This window comes from Garra rufa, chromosome 1, assembly GCF_049309525.1.
Source record: "Garra rufa chromosome 1, GarRuf1.0, whole genome shotgun sequence".
NCBI lineage: Eukaryota > Metazoa > Chordata > Actinopteri > Cypriniformes > Cyprinidae > Garra > Garra rufa.
In genome coordinates, this window is record NC_133361.1 from 21,010,744 (window position 1) to 21,035,173 (window position 24,430).

The following is a 24,430-nucleotide window of genomic DNA, read 5'->3' on the forward strand; positions in this document are numbered from 1 at the left end:
AAAAATAATTTTCATTAATTGAATTGAATATAAATATAAGATGAAAAACCTAAAATTAAAAAATCCACAAAAAAAAAGTTTGTTAAAATATAAAAAAAAAAAAAAAGTGAAACAGTTATTGAATACTATAAATGTGCTTAACCATTTAATCTTATTATTACATTAAAAAAAATAGTATTAATATAAAAATAATATTGTAAGTTAATACGGCAACTTTGATATCTTAAAAAAAAACATTTAAAATTTTCTGCAGTTCCCTTTGAATCCCCTTTTGGCATCTTTGTCGTTGTTTTCTAAAACTATTAAAAATCATGTTCGTGAATTAAATAGAATTGAAAATATTAGATTAAAAACCTAAAATTAAAAAATACAAAAAAAAAAAAAAAAAAAGTTTGTTAACGTATAAAAATGTGTGAAATTTAAATAGAAAAAAGACGTAAACATGAAAAGAAAATTTTATTCAGAAAAAATAAAATCTTACATGATTTCTGTGATTTAGTAAAATTTTAATGTTATAGAATTCTATTAATGTGCAAAAATTAACAATTTAATTTTAAGTAACAAATAAAATATGTTAATATCAATATACAAATAATATTCTATTAATTAATTTTGATATCTTAAAAACATTTGACATTTTCTGCAGCTCCCTTTCAATCCCCTTTTGGCATATTTGAATATAAATATTAGATGAAAAACCTTTAAAAAATTACAAAATTGTAATTTTAGTATAAAATACGTGAAATTAAAATGGAAATACAAAAATACAAATAGAAATATTTAAATATAATAATAAAAATAAAAATGACAAAATCACATAACTTAATGTTAAATTAAACTTTAAACTGAAAATATAAAAAATGAACACTCAAAATATTAATAGATATGCTAATAATATATAAATACCACACTGTAAAAAATGACCGTGAATTTAACGGTAAAAAACTGTAAAAATGCTACGGTACAAACCTGTGAAATGGTTAACGGTAAGTTCCCCTTCTATATACGGTGAAAAACTGTGCATGTAGTTTTACGGTACCATACCGTTTTTGGAAGTGGAAAAAGAACGTAAATTTACCGTGAATAACCGTTAATTTACATTCTCAGAATGTTTCATTTTTCTTTATTTGATGTTTTTTTGTTAAAATAACTGTTTCTTCTTTATTTTTTCTTATCAGTTTTGTACATTAGGGTTGTATGTTACATTTAATGTTGTTAAATTAATGTTTTTTGCATTATTTCAGTTTTATGTGCGTTACCATGATGGTGTTTAGTGTTTGTGTGAATGACACTGTGCACCTTCTATATATATTATTTTTCAAAAATAATGGGTTTTGGTTCATCATGTGATGTTGTCATCACCACCTGCTTTTGGTGGTTATCAGTGTCTTACAAAAGTTAAAAACAGATTTCAGTACTTCAAAAGGTTGTTACATTACCATTATATCAGTGAAATTACGGTATTTACCTGTAAATGTTACCTGAAAACTGTAAAACCTAAAACATTGCTACCGTATTTTTTACGGTAAAATTCTGGCAACCACAGCTGCCGGTTTTTTACCGTAAATTTTACGGCTTTTTTTTTTTTTTTTTTTACAGTGCATGTAAAAATACGTATATATACAGCATATATATATATATATATATATAATCAGTAAGTCATGACAACTTATGTAAGTTATGGCAACATTAATTAATCAAAAAAATAAATAAATTATAAGTTCGTGTGAATAAATTCAACTTGATTTTTAAGTTGGTTTAATTGGATTTAAGTTGAAATGAATTGTAAAGCCAAGTTGATTATACTTAAAAATGTAAGTCAGCAACTCAACTAAAGTTTTTAAGCTGAAATAGGTGCTCACTAAAACTACAATACTGAAACTCATTGCGGAGGCAAATCTTTTTAAGTAAACTATCACATAATTAGTTTTTACAATCACAGCAGCCTGTATCTGGCACAAAAGCAAAACCTTCAGCTAAACTATGTTTTGAGCAGCTTGTAGGCCACGAAGCATGAAATCACATTGAGTCATCGCTGCTTGTGAACTGAACTCGCCATAAAAGTTCAACAATGGATTATTTAGTCCATATGTCGCATGGGCTACCAGGAGAAAGTTGTTATCTGACTCACCGTATCCGTTCCAAACTCGACTACTACCTCCGAAAGGCACGTAGATGTTTTTAGGTCTGTTTACACTAGTGTCTCCTCTCATTTCCTTCCCAAACGCTTTATCCACAACACCATCTGCGGTCTTTCCTTTCTGCGCTCTGCCCCGTGTCTGCTGGTGGATGTCATACTCAGCTTTCGCTCTTTGTTTGTTCTGTTTTCATCTTTCAGCTGCTTTGCAGAGGCTGAGGAAGATCTACCACAACTCCATCAGGCCCATGGAGCAGGCCTACAAGTACAATGAGCTGAGACAGCATGAGATCTCAGGTACCGTCAGCCCGCTTTACACCGCTGTCTCGTGTGTGCTTGTCTACTCTCAAAAAATATTTAGACCTCAGTTTAACATGAATTTGACATGCATATGAAATGTTACCATAAAGTGATCAATTGTGGTGTGATGCATATTTGTCAGTCAGACATGAATGAAACAGATAAGAAATGGGTTTCTTAAGATTTCTGCACTCAGTTTCAAATTAAAAATCAAATGTTTCATTTATCAAATAGCATTGAATAAGAGTTATTACAGTTAATTAAAACCATAACATTTTTTTTACTTTAAATAAATGTTAATTAAAATAAAATAAAACTCATTTTATTTTAGCTTATTGAAACATTTCTCATTTTTATTTAACTTATAATTATAATTATTATTTAACTATATAAGTAAAAGTAAAACTGAAATAAAAATTAATTATATCTATATAGATATACCTATAAAAATAGTAAAAATGGCAAAAAAAAAACACACAACAAATTAATAAAGCTTTAATTAAAATAAACATGGAAAATATATATTTTTAACTTTATGTAATAAAATAATTAAAAAAGTAAACTAAAAAATAAATAAAAATGACAAAAACAGATCAAATTTGTAAAATTTGAAAATATCAAAACTTCATGTAGATAAACAACTAAAACTAAATTGCTTAATATATGACTATCTAGATAAAAATGTAATAATTTTAAAATATATCTTTTTTATAAATTTGACTTAATGTATGAATTAAGCATATTTTTTGATTATAACCAAAAATTAATTACATTTACTAAAACCATAATAAAATTGTTACTTTAAATACACAATAATTAAATTAAAATAAAAACCAATTAAATTATTGTTTAACTTGATGTACTAAAATGACTAGTAAAATGGAAATAAAATGAAATCTAAAACTAAATAAAAAGACAACAAATTATTCAATTTACTAAATAAAATACAACAAATTATTAAAACTTTAAAGTTAAAAGTAAAATAAAAACTGAAATAAAAAACAAATAAAAATGACAAAAACAGAACAAATTAGTAAAATTTGAAAATCTCAAAATAAAAACTTCAAAATATTGAGCATAATTTTTTTCATTTGACTTTATGTAGATAAACAACTAAAACTAAAATAAAAGAATTGCTTAATATATGAATTTCTATCTAGACAAAATAAAATAATTTTAAAATATATATTTTTTTTATAAATTTGACTTAAATAAAACTGAAATAAAAATGAATTAAGCTTATTTTTTTATCATAACCAAAAATTAATTAAAAAGAATAATTAAAATTACTAAAAGATTACAACAAATTACTAAAACTTCAGCTGAAAGTAAAATAAAAACTGAAAATATGTATTGTTTCATTTAGCTTGGTTGTTCTAAAACAACAAACTACAACTGAAATAAAAATTAATAAAAACGTTATAGACAAAAAACTAATACAAATTACAAAAACACAGCAAATTACTGAAAATATAAAAATAAAAACTTCAAAATAAAATATATATTTTTTCATTTATCTTTATGTAGTGAAACAACTAAAACTTATGAAAAAATGAAATCTATGTAGACATGTTTTAATACAAAAACTAATTAAAAAGACACAAAATGACCAAAATTGCTAGAAAATTACAGTACAATAACTAAACCTGAAATAAAAATTAATTATATTTATATAGATATATTTAAAAACAAAAACTAATTTAAAAGACAAAACAAATATTAAAATTAAATATTACAACAAATTACTAAAACTTCAGCTGAAAGTAAAATAGGAACTGAAAAATATATTTTTTCATTTAACTTGATTCTACTAAAATAACTGAAACTAAAACTGAAATAAATCTGTTAAAACTATACAGACAAATAAAAAACTAATAAAAATGACAAAAACACAATAAAACTTTAAAATTAAAATGAGAATTGAAACTATAAAATAAAAACTTCTAAATATTCTGCAAGTCTTTTTCGTTTAACTTTATGTAAAATGGCTAAAACAAAAAATAAAAATGTATTAAATCTATGTAGACATGTTTAAAAGATATATAATATATTCATTTAACTTGAATGTATTTAAATAACTGAAACTAAAACCAAAATAAAATATAAATGTCAAAGTATTCAACATAAATCTGCTCACTGTGAAATCATTTACATTTATTCAGTTAAAAAAACATGAATATGAAAATGTAATAAAATATAAACTTGTTTTATTTTAGCGTGTTGCCAAGAAAACTTTTTTTTTAATTTAACTTGTACAAATAACTACACCAGAAAAAAAATTCTATCTACTAATGAAAATGGCAACAAATTAATTAAGCTTAAAATAAAAACTAAAACTAAAATAAAAATTATTAAATTCTTTTAACTTTATGTAGTAAAATAATAAAACTAAAAGAAATTAAATCAATATAGACATGTTTTCATGTAATTAAAAAGACAAAAACACAACAAATTACTATAACTTCAGCTGAAAGTAAAATAAAAAAATGTATATATAAAAAAGTATATTATATTGTATTAACTTGATTGTATTGCACTAAATTAACTCAAACTAAAAGAGATAGAAAAATGACTAAAAACCATATAGACAAATAAAAAAATTATAAAAATGACAAAACCACAACAAGTAAAACTTCCAAATTAAAATGAAAACTGAAAATATCAAAATAAAAACGTTAAAATATTGTGCATAAATCTGTTCTCTGTGAAAATTAAATATAAATAATGATACCAAAATAATACTGTTTCGAATCAGCATAAATCTGTTCACTGTAAAATTAATTACATTTTGCATGAACATGTTTAAAATATGGCTATAGCTGTGGAACGAGCTATATTTTATTAGGAATTATGTATTGTAAATATATAAACAAATTGCAAATTCTTACCCGTTTTATTTCTACAGTATGTGACTGACAAATATGCGTCACATTAAGTTTGTCAAAACTGCAGTCCAAATCAAATGAAATTTTATATGCAACTCAAATACATAAATCTTAAATTGAGGCTAAAAATATCTTTTTGAGGGTAGTTTAGCATTATATGAATGTTGATTGGTTATTCATCTCCATTATATCATCCTCCATCACCCAAACCATCCCTCTCCGCATTCAAGCTGCCATAATCATATTCATAAGGAAGAACCCAGGGCTGCTTTGTCAAATAATTAAACACTAATATAATAATTTATAAATAGTTTCGAATGACCAGTCCCTAAACTCACACTATTTGTGTTCTGGCCCCAGTAATATTTATTCATAATTTTCTGTGACGTGTGCATCAGCAAATGTGGTTCTTTCATATGAGTATTTCATTTCCCTCACATTCAAAGTTCCAGATACATCAGAGCTGCTAAATCAAATCCCTAGCTAGATGAATTGAAGCTAAAGGCGTTGGCGTATCCGACACATATGCGCTTCGTCATTCCACAGCTGTAGCGCTGGTGTTCGTCCAGAGGCGGCCGAGGGGGGCCAGAAAACAGAGGAGGAAAGAAAGAGAGAGAGAGAGGGAGTTAAAATAGAAAACACAAGGCTTTCTTATTACTGCCCGAGGAGCGAAGCCTCCATCTGAAAGCAATCAGGAGTTTCTCAACAGCCCTCGCTTTATATAAGAGCTCTATGTGCTTGAGTCTGTACAAATGTCTCATGGATATCGTCCGTTTTGAATTATTCATACAGAAAGTGTGCTTTTGGATGGGTTGAACTTTTGATGTTTTTGACATTCAGCAATGCTTCATATGACTTATCAAAAAAATATATCGCAAATAATAAGTGCCAAAATTGATAAACATTTACACAAACACTTTACTAAATAAAGTAAGCCATGTTTTAAAACATGACTTTCAAGATTTTTAATTTTGGATTTTGCTTAATATTATTAGTCTATTATTATTATTATTATACTATATAAACTTTTCCCCCCTTGGTAATAACATTAAAACCCATTATATTTCATGATCTGCATATGTAATTAAATTAGTTATGAATTATACATAATTTAAACATTTGAATGGACACAGCACAAAAACTTATTTTAATTTTAATTTTCATTATTTTAATACAAAATATTTAATTTTATTAAATATAAAATTTTAATTTGAGATTTTTATCTATCTATCTATCTATCTATCTATCTATCTATCTATCTATCTATCTATACCATGATTTTTTTAAATATTTGCATAATCTGCATATTTTATCAAATTAATTATGCATAATTTAAACATTTAAATGGACAATTACACAATACAGAACCTTATTTTAATTTTCATTATTTTAATACAAAATCAAATATTAAACAATATTTTACAATATCAACATTTTAGAAAATATCACAAATAATGTGACACAATTTATAAACAACAATTTTAATTTAGATTTTAATTTTTTTTATATAATTTTCACCAAATAAATTAGTCCATTTTTAGAAAAAAAAATATTTCTTAATATCTATCTATCTATGTATTGCTATAACATTAAATCCCAATCATTTTCTGTTACATTTAATAATCTGCATAATTTGCATATTTAATCAAATTAATTATGAATTATGCACAATTTAAATGAACAATTACACAAAACAGTATTTTACAATATCAATAGAAAATATCTCAAATAATAGTTTAGAGATTAGTGTTATATATATATATATATATATATATATAAAATTTTCAACAAATAAATTGGTCTGTTTTTAGATTTTTTTTGTTTTTAATTAATTAAACTTTTATTTTTTGATTTTTCTTGGTGATAGCATTAAAACAAGCCCAATATTTTTTGTGATATGTTCATAATCTGCATAAGTATAGATATTTAATAAAATTAATTATAAATTATGCATAATTTGCATATTTAGCAATATTTCTTAAAACTTTAAAATATCCCAAATAATATGTTACAGAATTTCTTAAATTAATTTCAATGCTACGGTTTTATTTCATTTTTTTTTTTGCTTTACAGAAAAATGCTATTTTTGAACCTAAAGTTATTTAAACTTTTAAATTGACAAAAACATATTTTTGTTTATATTGTATTATGCTTTTAGATGAACTTCTGACTTCTTGACTTTTAGCAATATTTCTTAAAACTTTAAAATATCCTAAATAATATGACAAAATCTAGCAATCTATTTATTGCTATAACATTAAAATCCAAAATATTTTGTGATATTTTCATAATCTGCATATTTAATCAAATTAATTATAAATTATCCATAATTTAAACATTTAAATGGACAATTACACAATACAAAACCTTATTTTAATTTTAATTTTCATTATTTTAATAGAAAACAAAATATTAAACAATATTTTACAATATCAAACTTTTGTGACAAAATTTAGATTTTATATTTTTATATAATTTTCACCAAATAAATTGGGCTGTTTTTAGAAAAATGCCATTTTTAGACTTTTAATTTAGGATTTTTCTTGGTGATAACATTAAAACAAGCCCAATATTTTTTGTGATATGTTCATAATCTGCATATGTATAGATATTTAATAAAATTAACATATTTTTGTTTATATAATATCATGTTTTTATATTATTATAGATTATTACTTTAGATGAACTTCTGACCTCTTGACCTTTAGCAATATTTCTTAAAACTTGAAAATATCCCAAATAATAATGTGATTTTTCATAATCTGCATATTTAGTCAAATTAATAATTAATTATTATCATGCATAATTTAAGCATTTAAATGTACAGTTATACAACATAAAAACAGTACATTGGTTATATTATATTATGCTTTTAGATGCATTAGATGCAATATTTAAAAATTTTCAAGCTTTTAGAAAATATCCTGAATAATAAATGACAAAATTTAGATTTTACATCTTTATATAATTTTCACCAATTAAATTGGGACATTTTTAAACCTTTAATTTTGGATATTTTTAAATCATTTTTCATTTTTATGTTGGTCATAACATTAAAGTAAGCCCAATATTTCTTGGTGATATGTTCGTAATGTGCATATATATATTTAATAAAATAAATGATTAATTATGCATCATTTGCACATTTAGCTTTTAAATGGACAAAGACATGATACAAAAACATAATTTTGTTTATATTATAATGGGGAGTTGCTAGACCTAAAGCTCTACTGGGGCACAGGCCCCCATTACTCGTTAATTCAGTTGTTGCATGCAGTTAAATGTCTTTATTTCGGGATCATCAACGTAAATTATAACTCAAATTTGAGATTTTACTGGGGCACAGCATATTTTTACTGGGGCACGTGCCCCAGTAAAAAGGGTCTAGCAATGCCCCTGTATTATATTATGGTTTTGGATAAAATTTTGAGGACTTGACTTTTAGCATTTTTTTATATAATGCAAAATAAATTTTACCTTTTAGTTTTGGATTTTTCTTACTATATATTACTTTTTATTTATTCTTAAATTTGGATTTTTCTTAATATATATTACTTTTTATACATTTAATTTTATATAATTTATTTAAAATCAGTTTTAATGTCATTTTCAAAATATACTTCATTATTAATATTAATCAAAAATTTATATTAATTAAATATTTAAACATTTAAATGGACAATTACACAATACAAAAAAATGATTTTGGTTATATTATAATATGCTTCTAGATGCATTTTTAATGCTTATTAATATTTTTTGTGATATGTTCATTATCTGCATATGCATGGATATTAAATTAAACACAAAGACACACGATCCAATAACATAATTTTGTTTATATTATATTATGCTTTTGGATGAACATTTGACTTCTTGACTCTTCAAAATTTCAGAAACTATCCCAAATATTATGTGAAAAAATATATATATATATATATATGAATTGAAATTTTATAGGCATTTTCATCAAATAAGTTTTTAGAAAAATTAAATTTTTGGACCTTAAATTTTGGATTTTTCTTAACATATATTACGTCTTTATTTATTTACACAGCGTTGTGGGTGAAAACATAAGCTCAGAAAACATTTGTGTATTATTTGGTACATTAAATTGTGTATTTTTATATGGTGAAGTTTAATTTTTGTTAAAAGGAAACCCCACATTTTACCCACTGAGATTTACCTTATTCCCTTAGTACTAGTTTGAGTCTAAAAATGAAGTTTAGCTAAACAAGGGCGAGTTATTATTGTAGAGCTGTTGGGTGTATTATGTAGGTTGTGTCCTCTGAAGGGTGACTTTGACAGTGCTGAGTGTCCTGCCTAACCCCTGACTGAACACTGGGATCCAGCTTGCCCCCTTGTGGTTCAGCATGGTACTTAACCCCCACACTCACCGCAATAATGCAAAACTCACCTTGACACTCCTGAGGAAGTAGAAAGAAGCTGAAACAAGCTATCAGATATCATCTGAGCACCAGTGTGATCAAAGCCTGCTGCTGGTGATCAAAGGAAGATAATGTGTCGTAAACCATCACCATCACAAGAAACAGTAGTTCAGTACGGGTATATACTGCCATGCAGGGGCTTCTGGGTACAAGCATGTTTTACACCAATTATATGACAGCACAGTCATAAATGGCTGACGTTGTTACAAAAAATATGGGAAAAATGGGATTTATACTAAATTTGGTTGACTTATGTCTTAAACAATACATAAAACAATACATTCAGGTATTTGTTTATTTAAGATTTATTTATTTATTTTGTGCCTTTTTTTAAATCTTTGATTTTTACTTGAATTTATCTTATAAAATGTAATTTGGTTGCATCTTAGAAGCTGTGCAGATCATATTTCACCACAAAATTAAAAAATAAGAAATTATATTACGCAAAAAAGAAAATGAAGCCTATTTCACACACACACACACACACACACACACACACACACACACACACACACATTTCTTTTTAAAATGTTTTTTTTTATTTTAGTATTTTTAGATTTTAGTTTTTAAGAATCAGATTCCATGTGTTTATTTTTTATTATATATTTTTTTTATTTTGGTTTTGCTTGTAAGAATCAGATTCCATGTGCTTTTCATTTATTTATTTATTTTTTATATCAGTATTGTCATATTTTTTATTTTCAGATTTCATGTCTATTTCATTTTATTTTATTTTAGCATTGTTTATAAGAATCAGATTCCATGTGTTTATTTTATTTTATTATTATTTCATTTTATTTTTATTACATTTTTTATTTTAGTATTGTTTATAAGAATCAGATTCCATGTGTTTTTTATTTTATTTTATTTTTTATTTTATTTTTATGAATCAGATTCAGATTGTCTTTATTTTATTTTATTATTTTTTATTATTATTATCTTTTATTTTAGCATTGTTTATAAGAATCAGATTCGATGCTTATTTTATTTTTATTTTTTAAACATATTCCATATTTATTTAAATTTTTTTTTTTCAATCAGATTCCATGTGTTTATTTCATTTTATTTTTATTTATTTATTTTATTTCATTTTATTTTAGCATTGTTTGTAAGCATTAGATTCCATATATTTATTTCATTTTATTTTTATTAAATTTTTAATTTAAGTATTGATTATAAGAATTACATTTCATGTGTTTATTTTATTTTATTATTTATTTTATTTTATTTTAGCATTGTTTGTAAGAATCACATTCCATGTTTATTTTGTTTTATTTTATTTTTTGAATCAGATTCCATGTCTATATTTTATTTTATTATTATTTTTTATTTTTATTTTATTTTAGCAGTGTTTGTAAGAATCAGATTCCATGTCTATTTAATTTTATTTTTATTAAATATTTAATTGTAGCATTGTTTATAAGAATCAGATTCCATGTTTTTATTTTATTTTATTTTTAAGAATCAAATTCAATGTCTTTATTTTATTTTATTTATTATTTTTTTATTTTAGCATTGTTTGTAAGAATCAGATTCCATGTTTATTTTGTTTTATTTTATTTTTTGAATCAGATTCCATGTCTTTATTTTATTTTATTATTATTATTTTTAAATTATTTTATTTTAGCAGTGTTTGTAAGAATCAGATTCCATGTCTATTTAATTTTATTTTTATTAAATATTTAATTGTAGCATTGTTTATAAGAATCCGATTCCATGTTTTTATTTTATTTTATTTTATTTTTAAGAATCAGATTCAATGTCTTTATTTTACTTTTTTTTTATTTTTAGCATTATTTGTAAGAATCAGATTCCATGTTTATTTCATTTTATTTTATAAAATGTTTCATTTTAGTATTGTTTATAAGAATCAGATTCCATGTGTTTTTTTTTTTCAGATTTCAAATGTTTATTTTATTTTTATTTTTTATCAAAAACGCACTTTTTTCAAACTCAATTTGTCCGATTTTTACCAACTTTATTATTAGAAATGAAACGTTTTGGCTCACCACCTAAATTAGATTAAAATTAAACATTTTAGTTTCTACATGTCATTTTGGGGTGAAATATGTCCAACACATTCTTGACAGTTGTTTATTAAATTAAATATGTATTTCTTTGTGTAAAAAAGACAAAAAATGTTTTGTGCAGCACAAGACATTTCTTTTTCTACATTTATTCATAAGAATAGGATTTGTTAGACTATTGATTTGTATTATCATGTAGGTATTTATTTATTTGAATTATTTTGATAATTGATATTGTCTAATTTTAAATGTATACAATACTGTAAAGTTTATTTTCTTTTTTTTGCTTTTTTTTCTTTTTTTATTATATATTTATCTATTTTTGTTGTAATTTAATTTTTATTTAATAGTTTGTCAATTTATTTTGGCGGCAAGGGTTATCATAAAAAAAAAACATAACCTTGATTGTACAAAGTGTTCTGTTAAAGTTTGAAAAAAAAAATACAAATAAATGTTATAAATAAACATATTAACATGTTAGCATATGTAATAGCAAAAATTTTCAATAAAATTAATGCTATTACATATTTATTTTTTATTACTGTTTACATTTCCAATAAATACATGAAAAGATTTAAAAAAAAAAAAAGAAAAAAAAAAAGAATAGGATTTGTTGGCGTGTGTGTTCAGTCTCTTCCAGAAAGCATTGTATCTGGATGACCATCAGTCCTCATCCACACACATTTCAGCTCATCACATACTGTCTCCTGCTTCACAGGAAAAGTGTCTCTTTCTGTCCTCCTCCTCTTCGACTTCTCTCTTTGACCCCTTCACATTCTCTCTGCCTGCACTTTTCCTCACACTTGTCATTTTCATCCCTTTCTCCTCCCCCGACATCACCCGTCACTAAACAGCCTATCCCGGACGCACACTGGGGGATTCTGCCACAGGTGGGTATGACGGGGCGCTTCACTGCATGGCACTGCCTGCGTCTCTGATCCCCTGCAGTGTAACGCCAGCTAGCGCTCATCTGCCCAATTACCATCAGCACTGAATGAGCACTAATTACAAAGTGCCATTATCTGTCAGCGTGTCGCATCGCTCAGTTCACATTCAGCCACTGGAAAGAGCAAAATTGAATCGATTTTTTGGAGAATATAAAACTAACTAATCATCCGGTGGCACATTCAACAATTCAACCAGCAGATTTGGGTGAAAGTCTAGATTTGGTTCAGCTATTTTACTTCATCCAACTAATCCAGTTGTCTAATTGAATTAATTCTGAACACTAATCGAAGGCTTTGTTTATGAGTATAATTTGATCATCGCTATTGTAAGATAAACGACTGTTCACTGTATGAAAACTGCAGCACGTTTTTACTTTATAGCAGTGTTTTGTGGATTGGTTTGTGCACAAAAACAGTGCTTGGCTATTAATCTTGATGCGTCCGTTACAAACGTTTGGGGTCAGTAAGAGTTTTTTGAAAGAAATTAATAGTTTTATTCAGCAAGGATGCTTTCAATTGATTAAAAGTGATAGTAAAGACATTTAAAATGTTAATAAAATTCCTCGTTCAAATAAATGCTGTTCTTTTGAACTTTAATAATGTTAAATATAACATATTTAACATATAAATATTTTTTGTGTGTGATTTATATAGTACATTTACATATAAATATTATATCTTTTTATTTTATTTTATTTTAACATTGATTGTAAGAATCAGATTCCATCAAATTCCGTGTTTTTCATTTCTTATTTGTTTTGCTTTTTAAATTTCTGAACACTGGAGTAATGATGCTGAAAATTCGGCTTTGCATCATAAAAATCTATCTATATATTTTTTTATGCAGTGTTTTTTCACGCTGAAAAGTAATAGAAAATTTCACAAACAATTTTTAAAATAAAACTATCATTATGATCTTGATAAAAATACAGTGATCTGTATGATAATTTTTAGTATACCTTGAATAACTACTTAATTAAAATTAAATATAATAATAATAATATATAATAATAATAATTATCACATTAAAACAAAGTGTGTTTTTTGTTTTGTTTTGCACAACAGTAATAATTTAAAATATTACTTTTTACGTGTCATTTTGAGGTAAAATATGTCTGACATGAGATTAACAATTTTTTTAATGTATAAAAATTTATACACACACACACACACACACATATATATATTTATTTATTTATATGGTTTATATAGTACATTTACATACAAATATATATTTTGGGGTTAAAATAAGACATTTATATTTTTTTCACAATTTTTATTTCACAATTTTGCAGTTTTTATTGGATTTTTGATCACATAAATGCAGCCTTGGTGAGCATGAGAGTTTCAAAAAATGTTTACTGACCCCAAAAATGATGGTTTAATTACATGTCTGGTAAATGACATATAAATAAAATGGAGTCAGCAAGGGATAAAAGTACAATCTGTTCAATATGTTGTACTGTTATGTATGTGGGTGTTAATAATTTCATCAGCAAAAACAATGTACACTAGAGGACAAAAACGCTACAAACATAGATTGTGGATATTAGACAAAACTTAAAGACGATACATATTGAATGGTGTGTACTTTCATCCCTTATAGCCTTGATTTTATTTACATCATATTAAATATATAGCATCTACTCTGGCTAAAGACCATTGGTTGCATGTGGAGTCCTGGCATACAAATATAAGCAGGTTACTTGTCTTATGTCAAATGCTTGTACCAAATTTGACTGGCATTTACTGCAGTAAAAATCCAACACTCTTAAAAATAAAGTTTCAATGTCACACAAGAACTATTTTAGGTTTCCCAGAGAACCTTTTATGGCTCGTTTCCACCAAGCGGTACAGGTCAGTACAGTACAGTGTGGTATGATTCAGGATGGAAAACCCTGATCCAGCTTGCATTTCCACCGCCAACAGTGTCCTTAATTGCTGGAAAGTAGCAATTGATAAAGTGTGACAATAGCTGTTTCTCAATATGACATAAAGCGCACCTTTGCGTAACTGAATGCAAAACTCACTTTTACATGTTGTTTGAACACCCTACAATGATAAAAATCCAGTCAGTGGTATTTTTTAATCCTTAAAAGTAATATCCCCTTTTTAAAATCAGGTCATTCTCAGCTTCTTGTGGGTGTGACGACACACCAACAGTGACCACTCCCACGATAGTTGATTGACATGAGAGCCTTACCTTAGACCCGCCCTCACCGAGCTGAAACAGTCTCCGATTGAGGTGTTCTGTTGTTGGATGTAATAATGAACATAGCAGTCGTCATTTACTCCTGACATCTGAGCCGCTGAAGACGCAGAGGATGAACGTTACTTTCGTTTTTGAAAGGAAAGTGCCGATCCCGATCTACATATGCGTCTATGTTCGTGCGAATCATTCGTGATGCAGCTTCACCCACAGCAGAAGTGAGTTTAAGGGATTTTAATGCATCTTTGCGAATGGCCTTTCTTAATAATGTGTTGGTTAGCAAATTTCGTAGCTAAATGCGGCTAAAGTAAACATTACGGCTCATCATCCCACGGCAGAGAGGGGTGGGGTGAGCAGAGCTCATTAGCATTTAAAGGAACATGCAACAGAATGGCTCGCTCTAAAAAGAGCTAATTTTGACAAGGTAAAAAGAGTGTTTTTTTATACTGCCATTGAAACATGTTAACTAAAGTATGTTATAGACTTCTCATTAAAGGAGTAGTTCACTTTCAGAACAAAAATTTACAGATAATGTACTCATGCAAGATGTTCATGTCAAGCCGAGGAAGAAGGGTCTTACCTTGCGAAACGATCGGTTATTTTCTAAAAACATTTACAGTTTATATACTTTTTAGTCTCTACACAGAGTACAGTACACACAGAGCTAGACAAGATGAGCATTTGAGGTTAAAAAGTATATAAAAAGTATTTTTTGTTTTGTTGGATAAGACCCTTCTTTCCTCGGTTGTGATTGTTTAGATCCATTTGAAGCTGCATTTTGGAAGTTCAAACTCGGGGGCACCATAGAAGTCCATTATATGGAGAAAAATCCTGAAAGGTTTTCCTCAAAAAACAAAATTTCTTTATGACTGAAGAAAGAAAGACATGAACATCTTGGATGACAAGGGGGTGAGTATTCTGTAAATTTTTGTTCTGAAAGTGAACTACTCCTTAAAGACCCTAAAGAATCATATCAACTTGTGAAAAATGGGCCTCCGATGACCCCTTCAAACAGCTACACCTGAAAACTCTTAAAACTACATTTCATAACAAAATAACAGTAATATTTAGAAAATTATGTGGGTTTTTGGCCAATGACTTATGACGTTTCACAAGTCCACAAGAACAGACAAGAATGCATATTGAGAAGCAGTTATTGTCAGTGTGAAAATATAAAATGATAAAATACACTGTTATATTTTTTTGTGATTGCTGATGTATATAAGCCCAACACACATGAACAACATGGATGAATAAGTGAAGGAGACGGTTCATCGCCTTGTAGCACACACAAGTGACAATTCGAGTCATCCAATCAATGTTCTGCACTGAGTTTAGCTCTACCCTTACCTTTTGTTGTTTTGGTACCACTCGCAACTTCTGACAATGGAAACGGAAATAATTACGTTACTGTACTGAACCGTACTGCTCAGTGGAAACGAGTCATTAAGTCTTAAAACCACTGTTTTCTCTTCATGTGAAGAACATTTTAATCATCTAAAGAACCTTTTGTGCATTTGAAAGGTTCTGTGGATGTTAATTGAAGGTTCTTCATGGAACCATCAATGCCAATAAAGAATGCCAGAAGAGTGTGAAGTTACATGTTGTCTCTGAAGATTTGATGGTCAGGTGATCTTGGGTTCAAACACCTACGGCTTCTGCACTTCTAGCCGAGCTGTAGAGCTGGAGCCATCTTGAGCAATTGTGTTTGCTCTGTTCTGGAGCGCTTCATATTAATTACATTCTCTGCAATTTATTCCTTTTCCTAAATAACTCTTATTCTGTCCTCTGACTTTATAAGTGATAAGTTAAAATGAGTGAAACAGCCTTCATTCCATCATATGAGCTCTTAAATAGGTGTTGGGGAAAGTTACTTTTAAAATGAATGCATTACAATATTACATTATTGTCTCAAAAAGTAACTTTTGTTACGTAGTTACTTTTATGAAAAGTACTTTTGTATTACTTTTCAAAACTAGGCTGGGCTTGCTTGTTTGTTATTAACATCAAAAGTTCTGTTTTTTTGCAAACATAAAAGCCCTTTCACACCAAAAGTGAAATGAATATGCCTCACGCTGAAGGAAAAGAACGGTAAATGCATGTTAAAATTTAGTCTAGAATGCGTTGCCTTACTAGTTACTTGAAAAAAGTAATCTGATTACGTAACCTGTGTTACTTGTAATGTGTTACCCCCAACACTGTTGCAGTAACACATTGTAAAGCTTATTTTACTTATCATAAAAATAATCTTCATGCATTCACACAACAATTTAGGAATTGTTTTGGGTTCCTTAATGATTCTGATTCACTTGCACTGATGTCGATGCTCAACCATGCTGCATGGCGCATTTGTTACTCTGTATGCTTGCTGTTTCTTCTGGCTCTTCTGCGAATGTGCAACCCAGTGTGATGATACTTTACTTTCTGTGGTCTCAGGTGAAAAATGAAAACCAGTTAATCAGCAACATGCAATAAGAAAGAGCAAAAAGCACCAGTTTTAAATAATGATTATTAATCAATGAATATGTAAATTCATATGCTGATAAAAAGGTTACAAAAAGAGATTTTAAGAACCAATTTTTGGTTCCTCAAAGAACCTTTCAGTGAACAGTTCTAAAAAAGAACATTTTTCTGAATGTGAAGAACATTAAAAAAAAATCTAAAAATCTTTTTACACTCTAGAAGAATATTTTGTAGAATGAAAAGGTTCTATGGGTGCGGAAGGTTCTTCAAGAACCTTTATTTTTATTAAAATATTTAATTGTGGTTCTTGACCTTGACTCTCAAATGTATTTAATAGTAAACACCATTGTTCTCCCACACTGTCTCTCTTTGTCAAACAGATGGAGAAATCACTTCCAAACCCATGGTGCTGTTCCTCGGACCCTGGAGCGTGGGCAAGTCCTCCATGATCAACTATCTGTTGGGTTTGCTGGACACTCCTTACCAGCTGTACACAGGTAAACTCTTGTCTTTGCTGTTTTTTTAAGTGGTTTTCAGCATTCAAGTATTGCTTTATTACAAATGTACTTCTTCTTCTGTTCATCCAGGTGCTGAACCCACTACCTCAGAGTTTACCGTCATCATGCACGGCGAGAAGATCCGCACCGTGGAGGGCATCGTCATGGCTGCTGACAGCTCTCGCTCCTTCTCCCCATTGGAGAAGTTTGGCCAGAACTTTTTGGAGAAGCTGGTTGGTATCGAGATGCCCCACAAACTCCTGGAGAGGGTCACATTCGTGGACACGCCTGGAATCATTGAGAACCGCAAGCAGCAGGAGAGAGGTACGAGACTTCTACATCGTATTCATTGATTCATCCTATTTCAGGTTCCCGTGGGTCCTTAAAAAGTCATAAAACCGAATCCAAGGTCATAAAAAGTCTTTAAAAGGGAATGAAAAGTAGTAATCACAATACAGCAATAATAGCTAAATCCCTGTTTCACTGTTGTAAGGTCAAAAGGTTTGCAGTTTTGCTTGTTAGTCAGTGTTTTCCACGCATTTATGACAAGCGATTGTTTATGATGTACTGATTATGAATTATGACAATGTTTATTTTTGTAATATGTTGTAGGAGTGCATATTTTATCTCTCTCATCTGTTCTGTGCAGCTGGAAGTAGTGACGCATACACATTTTAAAATAAGAGACCTTTTTTCCAGGCTTGTTTATAATTAAAAGTCATTTTATTATTGGTATTATTGGTATTTTGCTTACACAATAAACTGTAATTTACAGGAACTAAAAACTAAGAACATTATTTAACACATTCAGTATATACACTTTCAGTCAAAAGTTTTTGAACAGTAACATTTGTAATGTTTTTTTTTTTTTATCTTTTAAAGAAGTCTCTTCTGCTCACCAAGCCTGAATTTATTTGATCCAAAATACAGCAAAAACAGTAAAATTCTGAAATGTTTTTACTGTTTTAAGTAATTGTTTTCTATTTGAATATATTGAATATTGAATTACATTTAAAATGTAATTTATTTCTCTGATCAAAACAACATTTTCAGCATCATTCCTCCATTCTTCAGTCTCACATGATTCTTCAGAAATCATTCTAATATGCTGGAATTATAGAAATGAATACTTTTATTTATCAAGGATGCTTTCAATTGATCGGAAGTGATGATAAAGACATTTATAATGTTACATAAGATTTCTATTTCAGATAAATGCTGTTCTTCGAAACTTTCTATTCATCAAAGAAACCTGAGAGAAATCTGCTTAGCTGTTTTAAACTTAATAATATTAATAATAATAAATGTTTTTGCAGCAATCAGCAAAGCAGGAAGGATCATGTGACACCGGAGACTGGAGTAATGATGCTAAAAATTCAGCTTTGAAATCACATTTTGAAATATATTTAAATAGAAAGCAGCTATTTTAAATAGTAGAAATATTATAAAATTTCACTGTGTTTTGCTGTACTTTGGATCAAATAAATACAGGCTTTGTAAGCAGAAGAGACTTCTTTAAAAAACATTAAAAATCTTACTGTTCAAAAACTAGATATGAATAGTACTGGCACCACTAAAACTAAAACATACTTAAATATTGAATAAAAATTACAAAAACATACATAACAAATTTACTCAAACTTTAAAGTTAACACGAAAATGGAAAACGAATGTAAATATGAGTATAAAATCTCATTCAAAATATTTAAAAAGTGATCTGTTTATTTATTAAAAAACACGTCAGAAAAGTTATATTAGTCAAACTCTAATTCATGTTTGTTTTGATGACAGGTACATGAAAAAATACATTGAATAAAACATAATATTGAAATAATAATGAAACAAATAATGAGTATTTCAAACTCATAACTCCTGTATTGTGCTGATAAGCAGTATTATTTTTGAGGGTCTTGAAAAGAATTAAATTGGATTTTAAAAACCCTGCAGATACCAGTATTTAGTCTCAAAATCCATGAATCATAATTAATTCTTTATATTTCTTCTCCCACTTCAAGGTTATCCATTCAACGACGTGTGCCAGTGGTTTATCGATCGTGCCGACCTCATTTTCGTGGTTTTTGATCCCACCAAGCTGGACGTCGGTCTCGAATTGGAGATGCTCTTCCGGCAGCTGAAAGGTCGGGAGTCCCAAATCCGTATCATCCTCAACAAAGCCGACAGCTTGGCAACCCAGGACCTCATGCGTGTCTACGGAGCCCTCTTCTGGAGCTTGGCGCCCCTCATTAACGTAACCGAGCCTCCACGCGTCTACGTCAGCTCCTTCTGGCCCTACGACTACGCGCCGGACACCAGCCGCGAACTCTTCAAACGTGAGGAGATATCCTTGCTGGAAGACCTGAATCAAGTAATCGAGAACCGTCTGGAGAACAAAATCGCCTTCATCCGGCAGCACGGCATCCGTGTTCGCATTCACGCCCTCCTGGTGGACCGCTACGTGCAGACCTTCAAGGAGAAGATGAGCTTCTTCAGCGATCCCGAGCTGGTCTTCAAAGAGATTGTGGATGATCCTGACAAGTTCTACATTTTCAAGTCAATCTTGGCCAAAACCAACGTGAGCAAGTTCGACCTGCCCAACCGAGACGCTTACCGCGACTTCTTCGGGATCAACCCGGTGAACAGCTTCAAGCAGCTGTCGGCCCAATGCTCCTACATGGGTGGTTGTCTGCTGGAGAAGATTGAGCGTGCCATCACCCACGAACTGCCCTCTCTGCTCGGCAACATCAACTCTGGCAAGAACCCGACCCTGTCCTCCTGCGAGGCCACCGGCTGCGGCGAGAAGCCCAAGAACCGCTACCGGCGAAACTGAGAGAAGAAAATCAGGCGGGAGGGAGACCGAGGAGGAGGACGAGAGAACGAAAGGAGGGACGGTGGAGCGAACAAACCGAGGAGGAGCAGTAGAGCTAATCCTGTTCCTGCCGCGGGTCCGTTTCGAGGCAACGGAGAACTTTTTATTTGCGTGAAGAGGTTGTGTGTGGGGACGTTTGAGGGCGGGGGATTCTGGGATGGGGTGGAGGGAGGTTCTTGTGAAGTCTTGAGGCGGAGTTTCTTGTGAATGCGAGGAGAGCGCGCCAAAATAACTCTCCTCTCTTTCCGCGCTACTTTTATAAACTGTCTGCAGTTTTGGAGGGAAAAATGTGTACGCATGGAAAAACAAAAAATGGCTGACACACACTTAAAAAATGTAAAAAATAGCAAAAATAAAATATCCTGAGACTGAAAATCAGGTATCAGCTGCCTTGAATGTGAACCAAAATGCAACTGTCATGTTTTAAACATACTGATTCTACAATCGGTTCCCCAGTTGTGCATTTTTTCCACTATCTTTTGGGTTGATTTGCTCACTTTTTAATAGGTTAGTAATTATGGATGATTGTTTCTCTCTTCTGAGATATTGATAAGCTACTAGCATTTTTACACTGCATGTTATGATACTGGACATATGGGTTTGGTTTCTGTCACATTTCCACTTATTCACTTTGTATACCACAATGAAAACTGATTTACACTCTTAAAAATAAAGGTTCCTAAGGTTGGCAGCAATGCCGCAGGAAAAGTTTACCCAAAAATTAAAGTTTGCTGAAAATGAACTCACCCTTGGGCAATTCAAGATGCAGATGAGTTAGTTTCTTCATCAAATTTGGGGAAATTCAGCATTACATGAGCTGTGAATGGGTGCCGTCAGAATGAGAGTTCAAACAGCTGCTAAAAACTCCACAGGTAATCAACCAGACTCCGGTTAATATTCAATTAACTATCAACATCTTGCCAAAATATCACTCCATAATCCATAGTAACACGTCTTCCAGTGAATGCGAGTCCAAACAGCTGCTAAAAAACCCACAGGTAAAAAGTTTTCACCAGTTTCAACTTAAAAAAACCTAAGTTCAGTAGCTGCCTTAATTTTTTTTGTTAAATCAGCTTAAAACTACAAGTCATTTTAACTTATTACAATAAAAATGAGTTGATTTAACTTGTGAGTTGAAATGACTTAAGTTGATTTAACTTACAATTTTAAGGCAGCTGCTAAACTTAATTTAAGTTGAAACTGGTGAAAACTTTTTACAGTGCACTTCCTCCAGTGAATGAGAGTCTGAACAGCTGCTAAAAAACTTTACAAGTAATCCACACAATTCCAGTCCATCGATTAACATCTTCTAAAGTAAAAAGTTGCCTGTTTGAAGAAATAAATCTATTATTAAAGTATGTTTAACTTTAAACCATCACTTCTGGCCAAAATATCACTCCATAATCCATAGTAACACTTTCTCCAGTGAATGAGAGAAAAAAACTTTACAAGTAATCCACATAACTGCAGTCCATCAATTAACATCGTTTAAAACGAAAAGTTGCAGGTTTGAAGAAACAAACACACCATTAAGGCATTTTTAACTTTAAACCATCACTCCTGGCCAAAATATCACGGCATAATCTATAGTAACACTTCCTATAGTGAATGAGAGAAAAAAACTCCACAGGTAGTCCACAGGGCTCCAGTCCATCGATTAACATCTTCTAAAGTAAAAAGTTGCCTGTTTGAAGAAATAAATCTATTATTAAAGTATGTTTAACTTTAAACCATCACTTCTGGCCAAAATATCACTCCATAATCTATAGTAACACTTTCTCCAGTGAATGAGAGAAAAAAACTTTACAAGTAATCCACACAACTCCAGTCCATCGATTAACATCTTCTAAAGTTCAAAGTTGTGTATTTGAAGAAACAAATCCATCATTAAAGCATTTTTAACTTTAAACCATCACTTTTGGCCAAAATACCACTCCATAATCCATTGTAACACGTCTTCCAGTGAATGTAAGTCCAAACAGCTGCTAAAAACTCCACAGGTAACCCACACGACTTCAGTTTATTAATTAACATTATATAAAGTGAAAGTTGTGTGTTTGAAGAAACAAATCCATCATTAAAGAATTTTTTACTTTAAACCATCACTTCTGGCCAAAATATCACTCCATAATCCATAGTAACACTTCCTCCAATTAATGCGAGTCCAAACAGCTGCTAAAAACTCAAGTAATCCACAAGACTCCAGTCCATCACTTAACATCATCTAAAGTGAAAAGGTGTGTGTTTGAAGAAAAGCATTTTCTGGCCAAAATATCACTCCATAATCTATAATAATACTTACTCAAGTAAATGAGAGTCCAAACAGCTGCTAAAAACTCCACGTAAACCACGTGACTCCAGTGCATCAATTTAAAACTTTTAAAGTGAAAAGTTGCATGTTTGAAGCAACAAATCCATCATTAAAGCATTACTTCTTTGAACCATCACTTCTGGCTAAAATATCAGTCCATAATCCATAATAACACATCCTCCAGTGAAAATGTCCATCTCACGTTGTCCTCTTGCATCAAAATCCAACAATATATTTGTTTAGAACTGTTTTGGACTGCTTGTAAACGGTGTTTGATCTGTGCATATTTCTCTCCTGATTCAAATGAGACAGGAGCAATATTATGGATCATGGACCCATATTTTAGCAAGAGGCAACGGTTTGAAGTTTAAAAAGTCGATTTGTTTGTTTCTTACAAACAAACTTCACAAGATGTTAACTGATGGACAGGAGTCGTATGGATTACTTGTGGATTATTGTGATGTTTTTATCAGCTGTTTGGACTTTCATTCTGACGGCACCCATTTACCACAGAGGATCCATTGGTGATGATACATTTCTCCAAATCTGTTCTGATGAAGAAACAAACTCATCTACCTCTTGGCCCAAAAGGGTGAGTACATTTTCAGGTCATTTTCATTATTGGGTGAACTATTGCTTTAACTGAACAGTTCTTAAAAGAACCTTGTGTGTGTGTGTAAAGAACATTTGAATAATTCTTTCCACAAAAAGAACCATTTGTGCTTTGGAATGGTTTCATGGATGTTAAAGGTTCTTCACGGAACGTTCATTTTTAAAAGTGTATCTAAGATTCCACAACTATAGCCAGGTCTTATCTCATGGTTGGGGTTTTGTGTGGAAATAATAGATCTCTAGGTAGAATTTACCTCAGAAAGCTGCATTTTTATAAGCTTTAGGCTTTTTTTGGAATCCTAGTTATGATGTATAGTAGTCAACAGTGCAAAAATAGTGCAAACAATGCAGTTCTGTGGGAGCGACAAAACTGCAATAAAGTGTTATTAACCGAGCTGTCTGTTTTTTTGGAATTGGGTCGTGGCGGTTAATACACTCGAAACTCTTCTGAAAGACCTGTCTAGTCCCTGTTAAATATCAAGGTCACTCTTTGTTCCCACCTCCAAAAATAGACACAAGATGACCCATAGTGTCGCTATCAGATTTAGATTTTAACCACAGGTAAGTGTTGGAAGACGCTCACGTCAGCTGTATCTTTAGCAGGTGTGTTTTCTGAGACAGGTGGGAGATCACAGGGGTCACCATAAATGCAGCAAAACCATGCAGATGATGTGAATATTGCTCAATGTTATTCTGACTTCTGAGTTTTATTTGTGATAAAATATTTA

General features: G+C 29.9%; 1 protein-coding gene across 2 annotated transcripts in view; it reads left to right on the top strand.

The window, feature by feature from the left end:
* Positions 1-24,096, top strand: part of srl (sarcalumenin) — a 51,694-nt gene extending 27,598 nt beyond the window's left edge. The window contains exons 3-7 of one of the 2 annotated variants that reach the window (XM_073837242.1): positions 2,339-2,434; positions 12,652-12,687; positions 17,797-17,913; positions 18,004-18,237; positions 19,929-24,096. In XM_073837242.1, the coding sequence (XP_073693343.1) occupies positions 2,339-2,434; positions 12,652-12,687; positions 17,797-17,913; positions 18,004-18,237; positions 19,929-20,740 (1,295 nt within the window). In that variant the 3' untranslated portion in view covers positions 20,741-24,096. The remainder of the gene's footprint in view (positions 1-2,338; positions 2,435-12,651; positions 12,688-17,796; positions 17,914-18,003; positions 18,238-19,928) is intronic. The other variant, XM_073837250.1, reaches the window with a different exon arrangement.
* The last annotated feature ends 334 nt before the right edge of the window (positions 24,097-24,430 follow it).